General features: G+C 40.9%; 1 protein-coding gene across 3 annotated transcripts in view; it reads left to right on the forward strand.

Moving 5' to 3' along the window:
- cacna2d1a (calcium channel, voltage-dependent, alpha 2/delta subunit 1a) overlaps window positions 1-25,592 on the forward strand; it is a 64,253-nt gene that overhangs the window by 3,788 nt on the left and 34,873 nt on the right. For all 3 annotated transcript variants that reach the window (XR_013279147.1, XM_077500774.1, XM_077500775.1), the window contains exons 5-11: window positions 343-436; window positions 885-975; window positions 9,246-9,327; window positions 11,127-11,243; window positions 17,406-17,465; window positions 17,663-17,698; window positions 18,306-18,432. Coding sequence is in view for 2 of the 3 variants with exons in the window: in XM_077500774.1 (XP_077356900.1) it covers window positions 896-975; window positions 9,246-9,327; window positions 11,127-11,243; window positions 17,406-17,465; window positions 17,663-17,698; window positions 18,306-18,432 (502 nt within the window). In the remaining variant the exon portion in view is untranslated. The remainder of the gene's footprint in view (window positions 1-342; window positions 437-884; window positions 976-9,245; window positions 9,328-11,126; window positions 11,244-17,405; window positions 17,466-17,662; window positions 17,699-18,305; window positions 18,433-25,592) is intronic.

Below are 25,592 nucleotides of genomic sequence, written 5' to 3' on the forward strand. Positions count from 1 at the left end.
GTAGATTTTTTTTTTTTTTTTTTTACTTTTTATTTTATACCTTTTTAATAATGGGTTTTTACAACATGATTACATACATTGAATTATCATCTTTATGGTTTAATAAATGCTTATTGACGATTCTGTAGTTGAAATAGCAGATGTGCTATTTTAGTTTTCTTGGCTATGTTGCTAGTGTGGCTGTTGTCACTTTATTTGGATTTAAGTAATGCTAAATATGCCCTTTTTATATTTTATTTCCCCCCCTGTTTGAGTATATATATAAAAAAAAAAATTATTCAGTTTTATGTTCCTAGCATATGTGTGTGTTTTCATCATAAAGCTTACTTACTCTTTGCCTAGATTTTGCTAGTCGGGGGAATAAAACAGAAACAAGCCTGATTGAGTTCTGCCTAGCAACAAGTGATCACCCAGGAATAGGAACCCGGACAAGCCGGTAAGTATTTTAGTTGTATTGATAGGTTTTACAGCAAATTACTTTTTGTTATTAAATATATCATGGGTGAGAATTGACAAGTTTAAAGAGTTTAAAAGTGTATAAATTAGTAGTGATGTTCTCATACAGTATGTAGCCTGCTGAAAATTGAAATGAAAACATCACCAATGCGTAAAAGTAAAAGTTGCTTCTACTTATTTACACTTTTGTTAGATGATAACCCTAAAAAGAAGAAGAATAAGAAAAAAAAGAAATAAAGGGGTGGGGTGGGGGATGCCCACGAGCATCAGCTGTGGGAGTGAGGGGCGGGCAGTGTAGAGAGATTTGTCTCTCGCGCGCGCGTGTGTATGTGTCCACACGTTTGGCGGACGAGTGCAGCAAAGCAGGACGTGCGACGAAGTGCTGCTTTGGTTTTTATTTGCCCTTCTTGTTTTTGTTTTGTTTGCAGCTTTGCCTGCGATGGATTACTGCGTGCGTCTAGTTTTGCTGCTCTCCAGCGTGTCCTGCCTGTCTGCTGGCCAGTTCCCCAATGAGCAAATGTGAGTACCAAAAGTCACATTTGGTTGTTTTGCGCGATCATTTCTCACAAAAACGGAGGCAACACGTGTCATTATGGTGGGGGGGGGGGGGGGGGGGGGGCAGACACCCAAATTGTGAAATATGAGGGGGTTGGGGGAATGCTATTTTGTGCTCAGGGATCATCATGGGTATGTTGGTGGATGAATAACTTTATATACTGTACTACACAAACACACACAGTCACAGGATTTATTTTATTATTTTTTAAACAAATGCACACTAGTGTTTTTAGTGTGTTTTTCTGTTTATTTGTGTATAAACACATACACACTGTATTTCTTCACAACTTGTATATGAATATGACTTGTGTTTGTGCTTGTATTTTACTTGTATGTGTGTATATATATATATATATATATATATGTTGAAAATATACATATATTTATGCTTTTTGTTTTTATTTTGATCCACAAACACTTCATTTTAATGCTACAATTTAAAAAAAGTTCAATTGTAAGTAATATAATCCATCCAAGTGTGTCTTGTTCTAAATCGAATAAAGTTGAATCAACAGGTCTGTTAAAAACAAACAAACAAACAAACAAACAAAAAACAATATTCCAGATGAATCCAAGTTGTCGCCGCCCTTGTTCTTTTTCCTCCTGTCGCCCCGCCCACTTCTTCATGGCTAGCGGTTTTGAGCCATCGTGGCACTCAGCCTAATGGCCCGAGTGCGATGATGTCAGACTTGCAGAGTATATTTCACTAAGTGGATTGATCCGCGGCTTGGTTGTGCAAGGCGGTAGTCAACGTGGCCTCTGCTACAGTGTTATTAATATTATTATAACTTGCATAGTTACATTTATTGGGAGCATCTTGACAAAACATGTAAACTGGTTTGTTAGAAATCCTCTTAAGAGATTGTGAGCTATTGTCATGGCTATGACATATTTTGTAACATCGTGTCTAGAGCTGCAATGATTAATCAAATAACGAATAATTTGATTACAAAGAAATGTCAAAGCCAAATTTCATCATTGAAGCTTAATTACACACGATAAGAAAAGAAATGCGTATTAAGCAAGTTTAGCCTGTTAACACCCAGTCATCTCTAACTTTCGCATTCGCTGACACCCATGTCACTCACCAGGGCGGGCCCTGCTTTTCAAAGCCGCACACACTCAAAGTCACAGAAGCTACAGTGGAATGTGACAATGGCGACCCCAAATGGACATACACATGATATTGTGTTTAATAATGCACAATCGATGTTTATCCATTAATCAGGAAATTACTAAATTCTAAATTTTTTGCATATAGCTGCAGCCCATGTATGTAAAGTGGTTGGTTGTTTACACCTGTTGTGTTTTAGCGATAAAGGCAACATTTCTTCTGTTGCATTTCGTTACATATAATGGTTTCAGTGTAGTGCATCTTCTTGGTTTCCTGTCTGTCATGTGTCTTCCCTCTTCTTGCCCTCCCTGGAGGCAGACACGTTAACTTCATCCACTCTGAAAAGTCCTGATGTTCTAGATTATCCATGCAGCAGGCATGACAAGAAGAAGAAGAAGAAGAAGAAGAAGAGACACAGTGGCCTTCCTTTATGTTATGTACGCGGACGTGTATTGATTCTCACTCCAAAACAAGACCTGATCCTCTTCTTCTCTCAGGCATTTCTCCCACTCATCCCCCCACTTTTGTCTTTTGTTTTCTTTTTTTTTAAGGCTAACTCGATTTCATGCTCAGCTAAAGAGCCATGCCTCTCTGCTTGCTGTCTTGTCTCCGCCGTAATGTGAGGAGGCACTTTATATGAACACAACAACATTGTACAGGGGTGGGGAGGGCAGAGTCAGGTTGACCGCACTTCAAACATGGCGACGCAAAGTCAACGATGAGATGATCCCAAGCAGTTACTCTTTCATTTTTGCGCCCGATACACACTTTTTTTTTTTTTTTTACTTGTCACGGGAAAATAAAAAAACCGAAAGTCATTGATTGACTTTCTCCCACTCCCACTTTAATCCCCTTTGCCCCCGTCTCAACCCAGTGGGATTTATTTAGACGAGCGCCCGTCTTTGAGGATGGGGGCGTCGACGGGATCCCGGCCTCGGCGGGGCAATGGATGTCATAAGCTGAGAAAGTTTCTCATGGCAGATTTTTATGGGAAGCAACCCATGTGCATACCTCGCGTCCCCCTCGCGCGCATGGGGAATTTTTTCCACTGCTCCGTTCCCAAGGCAACCTGGGGAATGGCTAACAGCTGTTTGGGTGGTAGGCATGTCCAGGGCAGGAAACACATCTGTAAGCTCACATATCAAGCTTTCCTTTCATGACGGTGACGCCATTGTACTGTGGAACTTTGGATGTCGTACATGGGCCAGAAAAATTGAAATTACTAATGAAAACCAACAAAATGCTGATTTCGCAACACGTAAGCATTTCAAACTCAAATGTAAAGAAGTGGCATAAGTCATCACACTTAAACAAAACATGTAGTTAGTGCTTTCGCTGACAAATACCTATATTTGATATTTCTAAATAAAATTTGAAATACTGTTTTAGTAAAATTTAGGCATAAGTAATTTTCATGAAAACATAAATACAAATTTTACAACTGATTAATCTTAACTCTTAAACAGTAAAACACATAGCTAGCCTTAATGTTTTCTCCAGTACCTATTTTGGCAATTATTACTTATTTTCTATACTTATCTATAAACGTTTTAAATTATTTCAGTAACTTATTATCGTCAGGCACTATCAGGTACATTTAAAATGAAGTTATGTACTGTGGTTAATCGTCACACTTAAAAACTGGAAAATGTATCTAACCTTACCTTTTGTCACGGACAGCTTCCTGTGATGATTACCTGTTTTTGATTTTTGCAGTTTTTAGTAATATTTAACATGAGATACTATCAGATGTCTGTGATTATTAGCCAACAACTCATAGCTTTTATTCACAACTGCTTTTGGAGATTACAGTGTTACATTCTTATCAGAAGAATATTACAATCCTCTTTCTGTCAAAATGATTTGATTGATGGCAAGGCAAGGCAAGGCAAGTTTATTTGTATAGCACATTTCATACACAAGGCAACTCAATGTGCTTTACACGAGGAAAGACAACACATAAGCATCAAGAAACAGTAGTTAACATTCAGAGGAAGAAAACTAAATAAAAATAGGTTACAAACTAACAATCTTAAAACATTATTCAACAAACTTTAAAAAATTTAACATAAGGAAGTTTAAAATGATAATAAAAAAATAAAAAATAAAATAAAAATAAAAATAAAAATAATAATTAAAAAAACACTTAATTAAAGCTGTTTAAAAGTCCCTAATCAAAGGTATAAGAAAAAAGCAAAGTTTTTAACCTGGATTTGAAAGCATTTACACTCGGGGCTGACTTCACTTCTGTTGGTAGCCTATTCCATCTGTGTGCAGCATAATAGCTAAATGCAGCTTCACCATGTTTGATGGCATCACTTCCTGTCCCACCCCTTCATTTCCAATCTAAGTCCCGCCCCCTCCCGCCTCTTTTGTCATTGTGCTAAAGGATGACGTTGCTTCTGGTTCCTCCCCTTTTAGCCATATATGGGCATGTTTCCTAAGACGTCATATGTCCTCCCCCGCCCCTTATGCCCAAATATGGACTTCCTATGACGGCATACTTCCAGTGATCCGGAACAATCAGGACATGTATGAACATGTCACGACATGTCCTGTTTAGACCCCACCCCCCAGGCCCATATTTGGACTTCCTATGACATCATACTTCGGTGGCTGAAAACATGTCCCAACTTGTCCAGTTTAGACTCCACCCCCTAGGAACAATGACAATTACAAGAATATTTGGGATGAATATCCAAAATTTGATGCTGAATTTGAATTTCTCTCAAAATGTTACTTCAACTCTCAACATGTCCAATGTTTGTCCCCAAAATTGAAATTCAGGCTTTTCATGTTGCTTCCCACCAAAATATCCGTTGAATAAATAAAGGCTATTATCGGCTAATATCTGCTCAAGCGCATCCCATTAAGGCATCTCATCAGGCACTCGAGGCGTTAAGTGCTTAAAATATCTCTGGGGTCTGCGACAGAAAAGTGGGCTCTTGACGGTTTGCGATGGCTTTGGCGAGAGTCCCCCTTAATGGAGTGCTCGTGGCGTTTAATACCAGTGCGGGAACATCAGGGAACAAGTACCCGCTACTGCACTAATGTGTAGGCGTTCATTTAATTGGACATTTTGGCCAAAGGGGGATGGACTGGGACGGCGGATTCTGGAATCTATTTATACATGTGCAGAAAGGGTGGGGTGTCTTTTTTTTTTTTTGGGGTGGGGAGGTCGGGGGGGGGGGGTGTATATGTTGCGGAGAGCGGCTAAATGAATGGATGTACGGTGATGTTGAGCCGAATGTGGAGAAGGTGACGGGGCGCTCGTCCCCGTGGTGTTGTCATAAATGGCACTCAGCAAAGCCAAAAATGGACTGGAAAGATAACAAAACAGTTGAACTTTTCACATTTGTCAGAACTGTAAACTGTTGAATCATCTCAAGCTCTAAAACCACCATATACAAATGTGGCCTTTAAGGTTAATAACTGGTGACATTTGGTTCAGCAGGTATCAAAATCGTGTTCCTGCCCATGCTCGTGACCTAATGTCTTGATATTAGAAGATAGGTCACCGGCTGTACATTGTCCCCAGACAGTAGTTTTTAAATGGCAGGAACTATCTGGTTTTAGCTTTGATGTAGCTTCTTTACTTGGCTGATTTGTCGAAAGAACATCATTTGTTTTCCGTCTGGAAAGATAACACGGCCGTGAGACTTATACAAAGGCGGCAATTACTGTGTTATTGACCTTAATACAAGAGATAGATATCGTTGCTTGTCCCGTGGTGATGCATGGCAGCTTTTTATGCCAACTTTTTTTGTTTTATCTTGCTAAGATTGGCTTTAATTATGTGGACTCCTATCAAATGAAAAGGTCACAGTGGTAGAAAACAAATACCCTCCCACCATGTGTGTTTTTGTCTCCCCCAAATTGGATGCCTTGTGGTCTGGCTCTTTTTAGCAATTCCCCAAGTGACTCTGCTACTTTCATCCCGATCAGTCTCCAAGAACTGACGAGGAGTCTCAATTAGGAGACCATCATACGAGGATTTCGGTTTTCAGACCATCCCCCCGAGGAGCTGGCGGGAACATAAAAATAGTTTACTGTTTCGATGACATCAAAAGCACTGGACTCCGAGGATAAAAGTATCATGTTGTTGCAGTGGAAATTCCCCGGATTGGATCTTGAGCCCCTGGATGCTTTTTGTCGTTGAAATCAGATGGTAGACAGTGATGGCGTCAAGCTTTGACCGATCAATACCGCAGTCATTCGGTGGGAGGTGAAGATTCACAATTGCTACCCACTTGCTGTCCATAAAGCCGGGGTCATCGTGGTAGAATTGGGGAATTCTCATGTTCAGAGGTCTTTCCTTGGAAATTGTTTTGATCAACATTTTTGTTTTTGTGATAAACAACGGTACAGCTGCTCTTGTGGACTTTAGTTGATGATTTGTGGTCTACGGACATTTCTCTGCTGTTATTAATCAGAATTAGAACACTGTTGCAACAAATGTATTTTGTGTAGTCATAAAACAGACATTGGTAATCAACATGATAGGCTAGCCTTAGAGAAAATCTACCAAACAACACATTTTCACGCAAACCTACAATAAAATCCCTAAGATCAAAATCTGACATGGTACAGATTGTCTTCTGGTAATCCCATCACTCATGTTGGTTACATATAATACTCTCGCCCGGTATGCTAATTTGTCACGCACCATTACCTTAAAAGATTCTCAGACAAGATGACATCCGTGCGGTTGGTTTATCACGTGTTGGCAAAACCTTTCGGCCCTGGTTATTTATATGGAGTGTGAATCGTCGTTGATCTTACCATAGTTTGTCTTCCTTACAGAAAAAAAATTACTACCATGATTGTGTGATACAGTATATTGTACCAATTAAAGCCTGTGACCATATAGCACAATATCTGAGTAGTACTTCGGACAGCTGTTGATATTTGACAATATGATATGATATCACAGTATCAACTCTTTGTCCCACCATGTTGTGATATATTGTCAGATTTTGTGCCAGCAGATTGTCAAATATAGGCATGAACAGGCATCGGAAGCTTCATAAGTACAGTAGGCGTCATCAGTGATTCAGTGACAAACATGCAAGCGAGTCGCACGCTCCGATAACTTTTATACGGATGCCCTCAAAGTAGCCGCTAGCTCCATTCCTTCCCGCGTTGTCACCTTCCCGATCTCACTCGGGGAGGAATTCCAACGACAGGGGCAGGCGGAAAAAGAGCTGAGTAAACATTTGAAAAGCCCAACAGTTTCCTTTGGTGCAATCTCACAGCAATCAGCATCCACCGTGGAAGTCGCACATCCCGTAGTTACGCAAGCGGCGTTGATGGTTATTTGTGGAAGTGGCTAATTAGTCCACTCCGGATGAAGCCTGTCAAATTTAACAAGTGCCTTGAGAGGTTACATTTAGCATCACAACACCCTACTTTTAATGTTGTCCCATCCCAAACCATTTGCTATTTGAACTGAAACCATGCATTGGACATGTGAATCCCAACATAATTCCAATATGACACTGGTGGCAGTTATGTGCTGACAGGGCTGTCCATCCTATATCTGCCCCAGCAAACAGCTGTCTCCCTGCAAGGCTAAAAATGGCCGTCTCGCGTTACCCGTTTGCCTTAAATAAGATAACACGATCAGTCAGGGGTCCTGTGTCAAAGCCCCCCACCCATGGCGGGTCAAGAAGTTGCCGTGCACAATGTGGGCGGGAGATGAGGTTCATTTTCTTTATGGAGTCACTCATGTATTTTTTTTATTTTTTATTTTTTATTGATTTCGTAATTCAAAAGCTTGGGGAGGTCTGTTGGCGTACTCGCATGGTTGCTTCCACTCCGGTTATTTTAGGTGAAAATACATTTACATCAATACATGTTTACAATTAATTTTTTATTTTGTTTTTATTTTTTTTACTTTTTACAGAGTAATATTCCAAAACAATTTAATGCACACTGGTCTCATGGTGAACATGAATGTTTAGCCAGCAGTTGTTGAATATTGAACGCTAACAGTTTTAGCAAATAGTTCTCAGAGCAAAAGGTAATCTTCTAAGTTAGTACTTAGCCAGCAGTACTCATACTCAATATTAAAAAACAAAACAAAAAAAGCTATCAGTTCTAATATTAAACTGTAACATTTTTAGTCAGCAGTTCTCATAGTGAACACCACAAGTTTTAGCCAGCAGTCCTACTAGAGAGCGCTTAACATTGTTGTGGTATTGTATTAAATGGTAACATTTTTAGCTTGCAATTCGATTAAAGAGCGCTAAAACTTTTAGCTAACAAGTCTCAAGTGGTAATATTTTAAGTTAGTAGTTCTCATAGTAAATCGATACATTTTGTAGCCAGCAGTTCACATAGTCATCCATCCATTTTCCGAACCGCTTGTTCCTCACAAGGGTCGCGGGGGATGCTGGAGCCTATCTCAGCTGGCTATGGGCAGTAGGCGCAGTACACCCTGGACTGGTTGCCAGCCAATCGCAGGGGTTCACATAGTCAGTACAAAGTTTAGCATTCAGTTCAAATATAGAATGCTAACATTTTTAGCCAGCTGTACTCATTGAATTTTTTTGTTGTTTTTCTTTTAGCCAGCAGGTGTCATGTTGAATGCTAACAACTTCAGCTAGCAGTTATCATAGTGTACGCTAGTGGCTTTTGCCAGGTTTATCATCATAAATGCTTTGACTTTTAGCCAGCAGTTTATGCGGTGACCATTCATAGATGTTGTTTTTTTTTTTTTAACACCATCTGAAGCTTTTACCATCGTTTTCTTTTCATCATTAGTTCTGTGTGTTTTCTCTCGTTTCTTTTGAGAAGAATACAATCGGCGGCAGTGACATCCCACCGCCCCGGGGCGTGACACTCACACTGCCATCTATGTATAGCTCTCGCCTTACTGCACGTGCGGCCAACTCACTTGGCTAAACATTGTTATTTCACGCTTCCTCTGTAACACATGCTAGCAAAACGCTACACTGCCATGCCGTGTGGGCACACTCAACAAATGTCATTCATCTCAGTGAGCTGATGAACTAATTGTTTGTGTGTGTGTGTGTGTGTGTGTGTGTGTGTGTGTGTGTGTGTGTGTGTGTGGGTGTGTGTGTGTGTGGGGGTGTGTGTGCGTGTGTGTCCTCAGGATTAAAGAATGGGTGGATCAAATGCAAAAGGACTTGATCACGCTCACGGACAAGGTCAGCGGCATGCAGAGTCTCACTCAGGTGAGTCGTGTCAATCAAAAACAAAAAAAGAATTTATGAATTTCTATCATCCTTTTACTCTGTTTGAGCGACCTTCACTCAAACGCATTACACCACAAATCTATAAATAGACACTTCTCATTAGCGCTAATGCTGCACTTTACCTCACCTCATCTTTGTAGATGGCACTGATAGTATGCTTGTGTAATAACATGTCGGTTTTAAGAAATCCTCATAGCTATGTAGAACTTTGATTTGAAATGTAAATTTTTTTTAAATACTGTGCCTGGTTTCAACTTGCACCGCATGCAAAGTTGAAAAGGGGGCGGCTTGAATGTCAATTCAATTTGGCCAAAGGATCAGGAAGTCCTTCCAAAAATTGTTTGGAGGGTGCCCAAGTCTCTAAATGTACGCTGTAGAAAATAATAAAAAATAATTAAAAAGAATACAAATTCCTACTTTGTCACAAAATTGGAGATTTGCCCCAACATAACATTGTCATCTCATCCTAACTACTATGACATAACCAACAAGTAAATAAACATTCGGATGACAACAATAATAATGGTGATGAGTTAATCTTACAAGACTAAAGACTTCAAATCAGCTTTTTTTGTATGCCTTCATGTCCATTTAAAGGTTGGTGCCAATGCTACCATTCAGGAAGTCAAACGGCCCCCAAAACCACCAAGGCGTCTTGTTTGTTACTGCAAATGGCATCAAACCAACTCAAACTGGTCGTACAAAATACATAAAAGAGTAAATAGTTTCAGTCTGAGGAATAACATAACAAATTCTGCAGCTGAGTTGTTCTTTCATATTGTTCACCACCCGGGGGGAAGAACCAATAAATGCACTTGCCGTCTTGGACGTCGGACATTGAAAAGGCCTCCAGGCTGCAAAATAATTGGCTCAGTTTGGCATTTGTGCACTTTCCATTCTCTTCTACTGCTCCAGCATATTCCACAGCGCATTAAATATCTTTTAGTATTATGACGTAATCTGACATGGCCGTTCAATCATTTCCACCACTTTTTTTTGGTCAGCAAGGACTGAATGAATGATGTTAAACGCTTTAAAAGGAGATTTGTGTGTCGCAGGAAATATTGTTACACTTGACTTGAGAGCTAACAAAAGAAGTACGTTTGAAAATACATTTTCGGTAAAGGAATATAATAATAGTGTGAGTGATTAAAAAAAAAAAAAAAAAAAAAAAACAGAAACTAACTGAAAATAAATTTTACGTTAATAAAACCTAACAGCGAAAATGTCCTGCATTTTCGTCTTTGTCAAATAATTGTATTTATTTATTTTGTAATTGTCGGGATTTATTTTCGATTAATTTATTTCATTGTTTTTGTTCTGCTGTACAGGAGAAAGAAGGTCAGTCATTTGGAAATTGTACTTTATTACACAGTACATATTGTGACAATTTTTAAAACCTTATAAATACTTGAAATATACATAAACTAAAATGAATACTAAAACTAAGAAAAAAAATGTAAAAAAGTTTTTTTTTTTAAATAATGAAAAATAATAAAAACTGACAAGCCCTCGCTCTAAAAACTAATTAAAACTAATTGAATAAAAAAACAAAACAAAAACAAAACATGATGAAACATCCAAAACTATATCCAAATTTACACTGAAATTTAATGGCTTCCTTTTCAAACTTGCATGGGATGTTTTTTTTTTTTTTTTTTTTTTTTTTTGGGGGGGGGTTAATACTAATTGTTCAGCAAAAAAAAAAAAAAAAAATCCAAATCAAATGCTAACAAGCAAAAAAAAAATCACAACATCCGCAATGGTTTTGCCATCAGATCTATGAGAAGCATAAAACGCACTTCAGCGTGGAGACCAACCGCATGGAGGAGTTAGTGTCCACGGCGGCCGGGAACATCGAGAGATTGCTGGAAAGCCGCTCCAAAGCCCTCAAGGTGAGAAGTAGCACCGTAAAAATGTTGCTTGTTTTTCTGCTCAATGAGATTTGACTCATGACTAAACGCCAGAGGGGCACCCAATTAAAACCCCTGTTTCCATGGTAACTTGACATTGATTACGCCCGTCGGTCCAGCCGAACATTTTGCGACAATTACATTTCGATGTTGTGTTGGCATACAAGCAATGAAGCTTTAATTAGATGGCTGTGTTTTTTTTTATTTTGTTTTGAATCTCATTGTTTTCTTTCATTTTGGTCGCCTCTTAAAAAGGCAACATAAAAATGTTCGTCTTCAAATGTGTTTTTATCGAAATACCCCCAAGGATCAAGAATTTTACTTTTCACCCTGTGCAACGAGGCAAGCGTTGTGCAATTGTGAAAGCTGGAGCAAACAGTGAGCACGTGTGAAGACAAAAGCATTCATTGCGTTTTCACTCGTGGCGGTAGCACTTCATTCCTAAACCGTCAAATTATACAAATTCACCTGGATCAATTTTCCATTAAATCTAATTTTCTTGACCTCTGTAATTCATTTAGAGCAGTAAATTCTTGAGTCCTTCACTCTACAATGATCATGTTTAATTATTTCAGTTTTTTTCTGCTTCTGTGTCCAACATTAATTCCCGAGGTCGCTATTGCTATTGATCTTGTTAATTATGAATGTGCTCAAACACATTTAGGCCATTTAGTTCCATCGGTCTGCTTCTCTTTTAGCCGCTTGGACCGCTACATGGACATCCACCTCTGACTCCTGTGACTGTACATTATTGAAGAGTCACTCTTATCCAGTACGCTTTAATGGCCCTGCAGTTAAAATCCCCCAATGGACTAGGCCGGTGTTTTTTCCCAACAGTGGCAAATTGTAGGAGATCCCCAGATGTGCTTGTTCGTCATGTAACAAAGGGACTGGGAGGGCTTTGTCAAAGATTACAAGTGAGGCAAAGTGTCATTCATAGTGCAAAGACTTTCTTAGAATTGCTTTATTCCTGTTTGTATGATGACCAAATGGCTTTTTGGGGAGGCTCATCATACCTGTTTTGCAATTTTTGCAAGACGGTGAAATGTGTCCTTGTGGAAATGGAATTCACTCAAGTAGCACTCCAAAAGAATTTTGTCTGCAAATGACAATCAGGAGTAGTTTCATCATGCAAAAAAGACAGTGACTCAAAACATACTGGCAATGCAGAAAAGGACTTCATCAGACCAAAACGTTAATCACTTGACCATTGTTTGTTTATTTGTTCGTTTGTTTACACAATCTTGAAAAAAAAAATGCAACTATGACAGCAAAAAAAATAAAATAAATACAATACGTGACGGTGTGGTGGAAACCATTATGGGCTTATTAGACCCCACCATAGAAGAATAAACTAACATTTAAATAACAGAAATATACTATCAATGCTATGTATAATCTCAACAAACATGTCTTCAACATAACTTATTACTTTAGCAAAAATAATTCCTTAGCAGCACACATATTCAATATTGTATATACAATCAGTCAAGCTTCTGCAGCACTAAATCTCTTTGACATTAAAGCTTCCTGAAGTTTCGTTTTATATTTAGATGGAGACGTAGAATTGTTTAATAAGTGTGAATTCATAATCCATAATTGGACTCCATGGTTTCTAATGAAAACTGGCCTTGAGATGTGTGACTCAATGGTAAGTACAAATTGTTGACTTGTCTGGTTAAATAAGAATTAACTGGAGAATTACAAATAGAAAATGTTTGAAAACTTAAATTTGAAAATAAATATACATATTTTGAAGAATATTTACCCTAAAAAATATCCAATACATTACATTTCCAAAAAAAGTGGAGTGGTTGGGGTATATGACTGTGAAGAATTAGCCAATCTGACAAAACGCTTTTGCAGCAGTAAAATTTTATGAAGATGCGTAGGAAAAGTACTGGCCCATACAATATTACAATTGGTGAGATATGGATAAACTATAATATCATAATGTTAAAAAACAAGCTGAATGGACAAATGTACCAACTTTCCTAATGATGCCCAGCGATTTAATTACCTTATTGCAAATAAAACGAATACGCTCTTTCCAAGTAAGTTTCTCATCGATTAATATGTCCAGAAATCTTGTTGGTATAGCTTTGATAATTTCTTCATCAATCAGCACTTTTCACCGAATCCAAATTATAATTCCTATTACCTGAAAATTAGTGTTGTTCCTATATCGATACTGGTATTGAATGCTCTGAACCAATGGCAGGACAGCTTTTTTATGTTTAGGAAAAAAAACAACCTTAGGTATCGGTATGGTATCGGTATCGGCCGATACTGCAAAGCTGGGTATCGGAATCGGCATCGGGGGCCAGAAAAACGGTATCGGAACAACATTACTGAAAATATTTTAAAAAATTGATTTTTCACATTTAGTACGAATTTGTTTGAAGCCATTTTGAAAATGCAGGAACTTGAAGGCCATTATTAACTTCAGTAATGAGTACAGAAAAATGCTTTCTCTACAAGTGTCCGCTCAAACCGTGGTTGCATTCACCTTGACAGTTTGGGATGGCTGCCAAGAGCGCCCATGCAGACCAGGACCAACAGACAGACAGACAGAGAAGATGACTCTTTGAATAATGATCAAGGTTATTTGAGGGTCTGGGATTGCATTAGGCTGGCAGTCAACCCGAAAGATCCTTTGGCCTCTCACCACAGTCGGCGGCCGTCCTCTTTTGTCCCCGGGGCGGCTCACCATTGATGGAACGCCTCTTCATCTCCGACGTGTGGGCTGCCAGGCCAAGCGGAGCCCCGAGATTTTTTTTTTCCCGCAGACGGATGCGACGGGTTACCATGACGCCGCCCCCCGGTCGCCAGGCAACCCGGCATCATAAACACGCCGGATCCTCCCTCGACGGTTAATCACCGGCGAAAAGTTTGCCAGCGAATCCTCGCAGTGTTCATTAGGGTGTCACTTGAGTAACGGGCCTTTAAGCAGTGTGTTGTGTCGTGGTGCGTAATTACAGTGGAGTCGCTGATCTCTGCTGTGTGCGCGTTATGCAGCTGACACCACTCGGCGTGCTGTGAGTCGTTAGACGCTGCCATTAGGACACGTACACAAACACGACTACATCACACTGTAGTAGAGCAGAAGAGCTATGTGCCAGTCACAATAGCAGATGCTTGGGGTTTGGTCTCCTGAGCCCCCCACCCACACCCCCACCTGCACATTGGCAGGCAGGTGGCAGCTGTTTGGGGGGCTTTGAAGTACAGACGGGTAGCGGGCTTGTGTTTACCTGCAAGGCGATACCTTTGGGAGAGGCAGAAAACAAGGGGCCACTGCTAGTGTAGTGGCGCAGCAGGTTGGATTTCTGGCCAATGCCATAAAGCACTTTTAAAAATCTTAAAATATGTAAAACAAAACAGTAAACACGCATCTCAAGTAGGGCTGAAGGATTTTGAAAAACACATTTTTCATTTCAAAGTCTTGTATTATTATTATTATTATTATTATTATTATTATTATTATTATTAATTTTTTTATGTGTATTGCAATAAAGGATATCAGATTTATTACACATAAATGTTTTGGTGTTGTAGGTTAGGCTTACGCTGAAATGAAGTAGTAATAATAGTACTAGTAGTACTATAAAAATAATATAAATGCAAATTAACCATGAATTAATATGAAAGACTGTTCATTTATCTTCTGTATGTCAATTACTTATTAACTTACTAAACACTAGGGCCCAAACGATTAATCCGAAATCTGATTAAACTGGCTGATAATGGCCCTTCAAACATCAACCAAATAGATTTTTTAAACATTTTTTATTACAAAACCCAAAATATTCTTAAAAAAACAAAAAAAAAACGCTAAAAACCATTGAGTATTTTTTTTACCCCTGAAATACAGAGAGAAATGTGAATAAAAATCCCTTAGAAGAGGAAAAAATGAAAATATTATTAAATATAAATGAAAATAATATTTTTCAGGATTCCTGTGGGATTCCCGCAGGGTGGGAGTGAACTTTAGCTTTAATCACGGGATTGAGACGGGACAGGATTAAAACTTCACGGAAACAAACAGGAGGGGGAGGTATTTCTGAATGGTTGCGGGACAGGACATGAGTTGTTTTCACCGGGAGTGGGGCGAGACAGGATTGTGTTTTTTTTTGTTTTTTTTTACTATAATCCAGGACTGGGACGGGACAGGAGTGGAAAATCCACCCTCTAATCTACATGCAATGTTCCACTATTTGTTAACACATCTACTGTATTTTGCATTGTATGTTAGTATTACCATAGCAGACATCCAAAGTTGAGGGAATTGTGGTAAGAATTCACATGAGTGCATCGTAAACCTGCCTATTAATTTTTCTTTTAGTGTAGGAGTGTTTTCTAGCCCCAATGTATTGCTTGTCTCCTCGGAGAAGTACGACTTTGCATTTTTTAGCACAATTAAAAGAGCCCAACATAGCCAAGAGGCAAAGTTGTTTGCGCTCGTGCCAGCGCTGACTTTGAGCAGCTGAGCAACTTAGCCCAAACGTCACTTAAACGTGCCACCACGTCGCCCCGCTGCCAATGAATTATGCAACTTCCACAGAGGAGGCGTCTTATGTGTACTTTCTCATTCACCAGTCGAGTAATTTTACATGTAAGTGGAACACTGGCTTCATGAATGAGGAAAAAGAAAAGACAAAACGCTCAAGGGTTTCGTGTTTGAGGTCCGGCGAAACACAAAAGGGACGCCGTCATCCTTGTGGATGTCTTGTTTAATTCCACACGATGGCTGATTGAATAATTCATAATCTTCATTTTTGCCCCCATTATTTATTTATTTATTTTTTAAACACCCACACCCACCGCAAATGGCCTTGAGTCCTGCGTGGCGTTCAAGTCACCAGTATGCTTGGGATTTGAGAGCTTCCCATGGGAAATTAATAGTGCGGCGCCTTTGTGGACCAGGTACAGATTAAAAGATGAGCGCATTATAAACCCATTAACCAAGTCATTATGCCCAAATATGGGCGCGTGTACAATAGGTGTAAAGGGGAGGGGGTGTTAATTATAGCATGATGCGAGTCCTAATTTGCACTCGTTGGCCAATAGAAGAGCTGCATCCAAATGATTGCAGTCAGTTGTATGATTGTGGAATGAGTATGAGGAAAATGACCATGAACTATAAATGATGATTATAACTTACTCTTGTCTGCTCTTTTATTTCTTCCTGGGTGTTTGGTTTTAAGTTATAAACTTATCAGTTGGCTGTATACAAATATAAATTATTCATAAAAATTGATCTATGGGGCTGTCACAATAATTACTATATCATATCTTGCTCGATTAACAAAATGGACGCAATCATTTTTTTCCAGACTCAATCAATGGTCATGTACATGTATGTTTGTTTACATGCCAAGCTGATATATTTGCAGACAGCCATGACTTATGTTGGATGAATGGTGATACACAAGACATCTCATTTTATATTGCCATTGAAGATAATATGTGCTATGTGTGAAAGATAATTGCACTTAATAAGGATGCACTTTCATTATTTTGGCTCTAACATCATCACAATATCAGCGGTATTAAAAGAAAAGAAACAAACACTTATCTTGACAGTTTCTGGGAAAATATATCGTCCTGAAAAATGTGTTATAGTGACACTGACGGGCCTAATCTACCAATTTTTCTGTCAACCAAGACAATCACTAATTACAAAAATGACCTCCAATACAAGACCTGTATCAATTTTTTTTTCCTCTGCAAAGATTACCTCAGTTTTGAGTCATTTAACACAATGTTTATTGTGGTTATAGCTTTTAATTGTGAGTTAGACAGTAATTTGTGCCAAATTCTAAAAGCCCACCCACTTAAATTTTTACATATTTTTGTACAGTATTTTGAAATTAATACATTTTGCCGAATTTGCATTGGATTAAAAAGTAATGTAAACAGTTTTAGTCCGGAAATCCTTAGGAACCCTTGCAGGCAGGTGAAGGCGGCTCAGGGGTCCTTGCAGGTCCTAGTTAAATGCTTGTGTCCTATGTGTTGCAGGAAAAAAAAAAAAAAATCACTTTCTCAAGTAGTGTGTCATCTAACCGCTAGTGCTACACGATTATAAAATTTTAAGCTGCACAAGCTGTTTTAATTCAGCTTTTGTACTTGTCAATGTCTTTTTAGAGGCTGGCAACAGAGGCGGAACTCCTCCAAAAGTTTCACGAATGGCAAGTCAACAGCGAGGTGAGTTGGGATATCGTGTTTAATTATTGTCAGTACAGAACCAATCAGAAGAATAAACCGACACACATTTTTAATCATCAATATTTTAGTTATTTTATTTCTTTGTATTTTTGTTGGAATAATGAATGCAGTTCTGAAGCCACATTAATCAGTGACAAATGACCCTCATGTCCCCCTTGTCTCTCGTCTTTTCCCAGCCTGACAAAATTGTCTACTACAACGCCAAAGACGACGTGAGTACATTTGAATATTGTCGTGACCTTATTGAGTATTTGGTGAACTTCTACTCCACTCGCCTCCCCCGTGGCCTCAGACATCATCTGTCGCCTCCAATAAGTCGGGATCGGCTTCTCGTTCCCGTGCGCTGTCGCGGTGCGAAAGCAGCGCGCGCACCCACAGTGCACTCCTGTCACTCTGTATTTGACTGACAGAACACACCCCTTCCCTCTCTTTCACTTTCACGCTCTCACGTTTATATATTTCTCAATATCTCTCTGTAGGCAGGTGGTGCCATTAACGAGAAGGCAATTTTGGCCAATCAGAAGCCAGAAGAAAATCACTTCTGGAAAAGATGCAGTAGCAAATTAAAGACAAAAAAAAAAAAGGGGGAAAAAACAAATAACCATTTGGTCATATTAAAAAAACACTAATAATGTCGGAGTGACAATAAAACTTCGTTGTGTAGATTGCTGGCCAAACTCCGGAGTGAAATTTGCACATTTTAAAACCAATCAGCCGCAGACAAATCTTGAGTAGCCAGGACTCGAACACGCTTCTAATCACGACATCCAACAAGTGTGCACGCGTTTTCCAACTTTTGCCGTGTGGTGCTTTGCGCAGCTTAATCAGACGGAGAAGAAGAAGAACCGCTATGTTCCCGACGACTTCCACGTGGACCCCGACTTCCAGCGTCTGGTCTCGTACAACACCACGGCCGTCCACATACCTACCGACATATACGAGGGCTGTAAGTGTCTGTGTGTTTGTGTCTTTTGTTTTCACCTTCTTTGCCATCCACATACGCTGACACCTTGGAGGACTAAAACTGCCAAAAGCATTAAAAGTGAAAATAAAAAGGATATGGGGCGGTTGAGTGGTTAACACGTCCGCCTCCCGGTTCTGAGGACTTGGGTTCGAGTCCAGGCTCCGGCCTTCCTGGGTGGAGTTTGCATGTTCTCCCCTTGCCCGCGTGGGTCTTCTCCGGGTACTCCGGTCTCCTCCCACATTCCAAAGACATGCATGGCAGGTTAATTGGGCGCTCCGAATTGTCCCTAGGTGTGCGTGTGAGTGTGGATGGTTGTTCGTCTCTGTGTGCCCTGCGATTGGCTGGCAACCAGTCCAGGGTGTACCCTGCCGACTGCCCAGAGCCAGCTGAGATAGGCGCCAGCAGCCCCCGCGACCCTTGTGAGGAATAAGCGGTCAAGAAAATGGATGGGTGGATAAAAAGGATATACTAATAATGAATATTATATATAAAATAAAAATATATTTCAATAATTAAATGCAAAAAAATAATATAAATGGAAATAAAAACAACAAAAATATATAATCATAAATATATAAAGTAAAAAATAAATACCAAAAAATTAAAAATGGTATTCGTGATAAAATACAAAATAAATATATAATGAAATTAAAAATCAATAAATTAAAATGCTCTGCTCATATTTATTTCAGACACGGTCAGCATGAAACGATGATGAAATGCTATTCAAATGAGTGGGTGGGTCTATTATCTATTTTTTATTAATGTTGTTTAAATATTTTATTTCTTCTGACTGTTACTTATTTATTTATGTATTTATGTATTTATATATATATATATATGTATATATATGTATATATATATATATATATATATATATATATATATATATATATATATATATATATATATATAATTTGTGTATTTTTTTCGTAAAAATGTATTTTTATTTATTTTTATTTATTTATTTTTTTAAAGAGCTCAGAATTGTTCATTCGGTAGTCTTACCGATTCAACGTCTTATCATCATTGCTCTTTTTTTTATTTTTTATTTTTTTTTTTTTTGTGTGTTTGCGTGTGTGCGTTTGCGTGCGTGCGTGCGCGTGCGTGCGTGTGCGTGCAAATACGTATAAATTTATACTCATTAATTCACCTAAAGCCTTATAAATATCCCATTACCCTTCGCCTTAACCAGGTACTTCAGAATCTTGCCAGAGACGTGAGGTTTAAATGGTCAGGAGACCAGAGAAAAGGTCAGAAAAAAATAAAGAGAAAAGAAAGATAAATCAAAGTGAAATCCAGCACCGACCAAACACTTCCTGCCTTCCCCATTACAAAATCAAAGTCTTACGCCAACCCCGGAAGCCTCTAAATTCCAGCAAATTTAGCGAGATCTCAAGAGACCAGAGGAAAAACTAAAGAGAGGAAGGAGGGAAGGATCGATAAGGCAGAGTGAGATCCATAGAAGCCAGTACATCCAATCCATCAAAGTGAAATCCAGCACCAACAAAACCCCTCCTGCGTGGTTACAAAACCAGAGTCTTATGCCAACCCCAGAAACCTCAAACTTCCAATAAATTGAGATCTCAAGTGACCAGAGGAAAAACTAAAGAGAGGAAGGAGGGAAGGATAGATAAAGCAAAGTGAGATCCACAGACACCAGCACCCACTGATTCAAGGGGCTGTGGGAGGGAGAGGGTACTTCTGTTGAGTTTCAGTAGATGCTGGTGCGACGGATCTGGCATGCATAAGGACCACCACCAAAGAAAGAAGCCGTCAACCGCGGTCCAGCAAAGCGAGCACCGCCCCCCCGAAATCCCCAGGCCGCGGCAGCACCAAGGCCACCCCCAAGCCACCCGAGCGGACACCGGTCGGCGAGCCGACCCAGACGCCCGGAACACCCCCGCCCCAGCCCCGGCCCACACCCCCGAGCCCAAGGCCGCAGAACGAGGCCCAGCGGGCCCCCACAGCGCCCCACCGGTCCCCAGCCCCCATTCCCCCACGACCCCCCCGCACCCCACCCAAACCCGCCACCCACCACGACCCAGGCCCCACCACCCCCGGCCCCCAAACCCCCGAACACCCCCCAACCCCCCACCCACCCATACCTCCACCCCCCCAAACAAGCTACCCCCCGACGACCGCCAACCCCCCCCGCGAACCCGGCCCCCCGCGAGCCCCCCCCCCCCACCCCCGGAAACCGGCACCGGGCAGCAGCGCAGAGAGGGAAAACGTGCCCACCCCACCTCCAGCCGTGCGAGAGTAGCACAGCGGTGGGAGGGGGGAAGCAGAGGAGGAAGCACCAGGGGAAAAGGCGGAACACCAGAACACCGAGCCCGGTGGGGAGAGGCCCCGGTCGTCACGCCAGCGTACTAGTGACTTGTATATAATTTTTTAATAAAATTTTTATATACGGTTTTATTTTCACTTTTATTTATTTATGTATTTATGTATTTATATATATATATATGTATATATATGTATATATATATATATATATATATATATATATATATATATATATATATATATATATATATATATATATAATTTGTGTATTTTTTTCGTAAAAATGTATTTTTATTTATTTTTATTTATTTATTTATTTTTTTAAAGAGCTCAGAATTGTTCATTCGGTAGTCTTACCGATTCAACGTCTTATCATCATTGCTCTTTTTTTTATTTATTTTTTTTTTTTTTTGTGTGTGTTTGCGTGTGTGCGTTTGCGTGCGTGCGTGCGCGTGCGTGCGTGTGCGTGCAAATACGTATAAATTTATACTCATTAATTCACCTAAAGCCTTATAAATATCCCATTACCCTTCGCCTTAACCAGGTACTTCAGAATCTTGCCAGAGACGTGAGGTTTAAATGGTCAGGAGACCAGAGAAAAGGTCAGAAAAAAATAAAGAGAAAAGAAAGATAAATCAAAGTGAAATCCAGCACCGACCAAACACTTCCTGCCTTCCCCATTACAAAATCAAAGTCTTACGCCAACCCCGGAAGCCTCTAAATTCCAGCAAATTTAGCGAGATCTCAAGAGACCAGAGGAAAAACTAAAGAGAGGAAGGAGGGAAGGATCGATAAGGCAGAGTGAGATCCATAGAAGCCAGTACATCCAATCCATCAAAGTGAAATCCAGCACCAACAAAACCCCTCCTGCGTGGTTACAAAACCAGAGTCTTATGCCAACCCCAGAAACCTCAAACTTCCAATAAATTGAGATCTCAAGTGACCAGAGGAAAAACTAAAGAGAGGAAGGAGGGAAGGATAGATAAAGCAAAGTGAGATCCACAGACACCAGCACCCACTGATTCAAGGGGCTGTGGGAGGGAGAGGGTACTTCTGTTGAGTTTCAGTAGATGCTGGTGCGACGGATCTGGCATGCATAAGGACCACCACCAAAGAAAGAAGCCGTCAACCGCGGTCCAGCAAAGCGAGCACCGCCCCCCCGAAATCCCCAGGCCGCGGCAGCACCAAGGCCACCCCCAAGCCACCCGAGCGGACACCGGTCGGCGAGCCGACCCAGACGCCCGGAACACCCCCGCCCCAGCCCCGGCCCACACCCCCGAGCCCAAGGCCGCAGAACGAGGCCCAGCGGGCCCCCACAGCGCCCCACCGGTCCCCAGCCCCCATTCCCCCACGACCCCCCCGCACCCCACCCAAACCCGCCACCCACCACGACCCAGGCCCCACCACCCCCGGCCCCCAAACCCCCGAACACCCCCCAACCCCCCACCCACCCATACCTCCACCCCCCCAAACAAGCTACCCCCCGACGACCGCCAACCCCCCCCGCGAACCCGGCCCCCCGCGAGCCCCCCCCCCCACCCCCGGAAACCGGCACCGGGCAGCAGCGCAGAGAGGGAAAACGTGCCCACCCCACCTCCAGCCGTGCGAGAGTAGCACAGCGGTGGGAGGGGGGAAGCAGAGGAGGAAGCACCAGGGGAAAAGGCGGAACACCAGAACACCGAGCCCGGTGGGGAGAGGCCCCGGTCGTCACGCCAGCGTACTAGTGACTTGTATATAATTTTTTAATAAAATTTTTATATACGGTTTTATTTTCACTTTTATTTATTTATTTATTTTTGTTGGCATTATTGGTCCTTCATATTTGCCCCTCCTAGCATAACGCCACTGGGGGCATGCAGCTCATACTTTCCATTTTTATACCATTTAGCATCACTGGCCTTTTTCCTTTTTATGTGTAGACTTTTGACTTGTTTGTGATAATGTTAGCATTTAGGATAACTCACTATGCTTTTTCATGCACATTTGATCAGCTAGTGGATTTTTGTCCAACTGGGCGGGGTTCGGGCGTAGCTGCATGCGCTCCCGTCTTCACTCCCATCCTTCTCTCAGTGACAACACTGAGGCGAGCTGGCGTTTCCATGGCAACAATGTCACAATGCTGTCCACTATAACACGATTTACGACGACTTTGTCTGGACCTGACTGGCGTCCTTGTCGCTTTTCTTTTCTCATTTTGCAAATCTTGCTCTTCTCATCCTTTTTCCCGACATTTCCCAGTTTTCTCCAGAGCTAATCATCTTCTCCAATCACGGCTATTAATAGAGGAGACAAATTTGACCCTCTCATGACTAATATTCCATCTTAGTCCACATTAGTCGCTCTTGATTGGATTCTATTTTCCCTCCTGATCCATTCCAGCAAAGAGGGATCCATCTTCCCTCTCATGCCATGAATCACAGCGTGTGCGTGTCACGTTCCTCGCACGGCGCCCATCCTCTGCCCTCTCCGCTCATTAGGCAGATCGGCGTGGACGCGCGGCGCCAAAGGAGGGCCCTGGCGGCCCCCGCGGTCGCGTATCTGATGCCCGTTTGCGCCGACGCTGTGTGGCATCTGTCAGGCCGAGGCGGGCGCGTGGCGGTGACGTGCCGCGATACCGCCATGCCGCCACTATGTGTTCTCGAGCCGCCTCCCCGCGGCCCGGCTCAAGGCGTGGAAATAGATTTTCCCTTCCGCCGTGTCCGGTTTCATTTGGGACTGCAACTGCATGTGGCCAAAAATATCGGGACACCTTCTGGAGGTGTTACGAAAATAGTTGGATTACTATGAGCAGGGTTGGATGGATGGATGGATGGATGGATGGATGGATGGCTAGATGGATAGATGGATAGATAGATAGATAGATAGATAGATAGATAGATAGATAGATATGTCATGTTTCCATTTATGACTTCAGCTACAAATGGACAAAAATATTAGGTCACACACAGGTGGAAAAGTTCATGTGTTATCGAGGGTGTTGTTGTTGTTGTTGTTGTTGTTGTTGTTGTAATCCATGTCTGATTTCATTTGACTGCAGCCACAGTACATGTGGACACAAATATTGGGACATCTCCAAGACACAACAGGTTGAAAGTCATCCCAATTTTTTGTCTATTAATAATAAATAAATAAATAAATAAATAAATAAAAAAGAAATAACTTATTCCATTTGATTTATGTCCATGTTTCATTTTTGACTAAAACAAGGAGAAGTGTGTCCCAATACTTTTGTTCATGCGTTATTATTATTATTATTATTATTATTATTATTATTATTATTTAGGCCACTTGATTCATGTCCTCTTTCATCAAAAGGTGGACACAAATATTGGGAGTTTCTTAGTGTGTCTCAATACTGTGTTTGCCTAATATGTCTGCAGAGTCTCCTTGCAATAACTTGAATGTCCTTCAGGATGAGCCAATCAACCGTTTAGGGATGTAACGATAACGTAACAATATCGTGATATCGCGATGTTAAAACTGCCACAACATATCGTCGTCGTCATGTATTCAAAGAAGCACATCTGTTAAAAAAGTCGGGTTGATTTCCATTGGTGCAGTTGTAGCACCCTCTGGTGGCTAGTTTATTCGTGCAGTTTAATTTTCACAAGGCATGTTTTGGCCCTTCTATGTCCAAAATGCACGCTAATGATCCGATGAAGGCGAACGTAATATTCTTGTGAAGCGAGTCAATATGTGGAGAAACTCAATGTGTGCTAACATTAGCATATAAGTGCCTCAATATTGTTTTGTCATTATTGTCATTTTTGTCATTAGAGATTGCAGGTGTTTATATGTATTTCTGTAATGTACAAAAGCACGATATTGTGTTTTTTTCTTTAGTATGAGCTCATTTTTTACAATATTGTGACCTTTTTTGTATCGCCAACCTCCCCACAATATCTTGATTATTATCGTATCATGACCTTCATCTCGTGATAATATTGTATCGTGATGTTTGGATATCGTTACATCCCTACAGCCGCTGGCCACATTTGGCGTTTTATTTTTATTTTTTTTACACCCCATAGCAAAGTCATGCTTCTTTGGACTGGATTTAAGATCATGTAACAGTGCGTACAGTACAGTAATTGTGGCGGCTGACAGCTGTTGCTGCCAGCGAGCAGACGATCGGCCGCCTTTCGCCACTTGGCTCGCCGCCACTTCATTGCTGTCAGTGGCGCGGGGTGGACGATGATGCGCGGACAGATCACCGTCCCCCTCTTGTTGACCTCACTTGCAGTTCATCACTTTGAAAAAAAAAATCATTTGAAATTTTCCATCAAAGGAATGATGCTGTTTGTGGATGCTTTATGAGCCTTTTGGATCAAATGTATGAAGGCTTGGCGTAAGTGTAATTCACCAACTTTGCCACCAGGTGGCGTTTTGGGGTGTTTTGTCATCTTGTTTAGGACTGAGCGTGGTTAGTTCTGAGGGAGCGTGAGGGAGTATAAATTGCGAGTGTTTGTCACACACTTGAAGGCGGGGCCTGGGGGGGGCCTTCATACCCTACAAAGCATGGAAAGTCAGCTTAGCTGCGGCTGCGGGGCTAAATGGTGGCGAGGAGGAGAGAAGTGTGGATGGAAAAAGATTATTTGTGGGGCTCGCCACTGTTTGCTGCGTGAGTGCTGAACCACACTACATTTCTCTTATCAAATGTCAATTACATATTGTATACTTTAAAAATTGAAATGGATGCTGAATTGCTCCTCACGACAAAACCATATAAGTATATCTTAGGTTGTATTTTTTACCATATGTCTACTTTATGTAAGTTATTTAAGTTCATTATAAAATGAGCTAATCTGGACAGAATCTATTTTACCTTGTGTCAATGTCTGTATTTGTGCAGA

The sequence above is a fragment of the Festucalex cinctus genome, chromosome 16 (genome assembly GCF_051991245.1).
Source record: "Festucalex cinctus isolate MCC-2025b chromosome 16, RoL_Fcin_1.0, whole genome shotgun sequence".
Taxonomy (NCBI): Eukaryota; Metazoa; Chordata; class Actinopteri; order Syngnathiformes; family Syngnathidae; genus Festucalex; species Festucalex cinctus.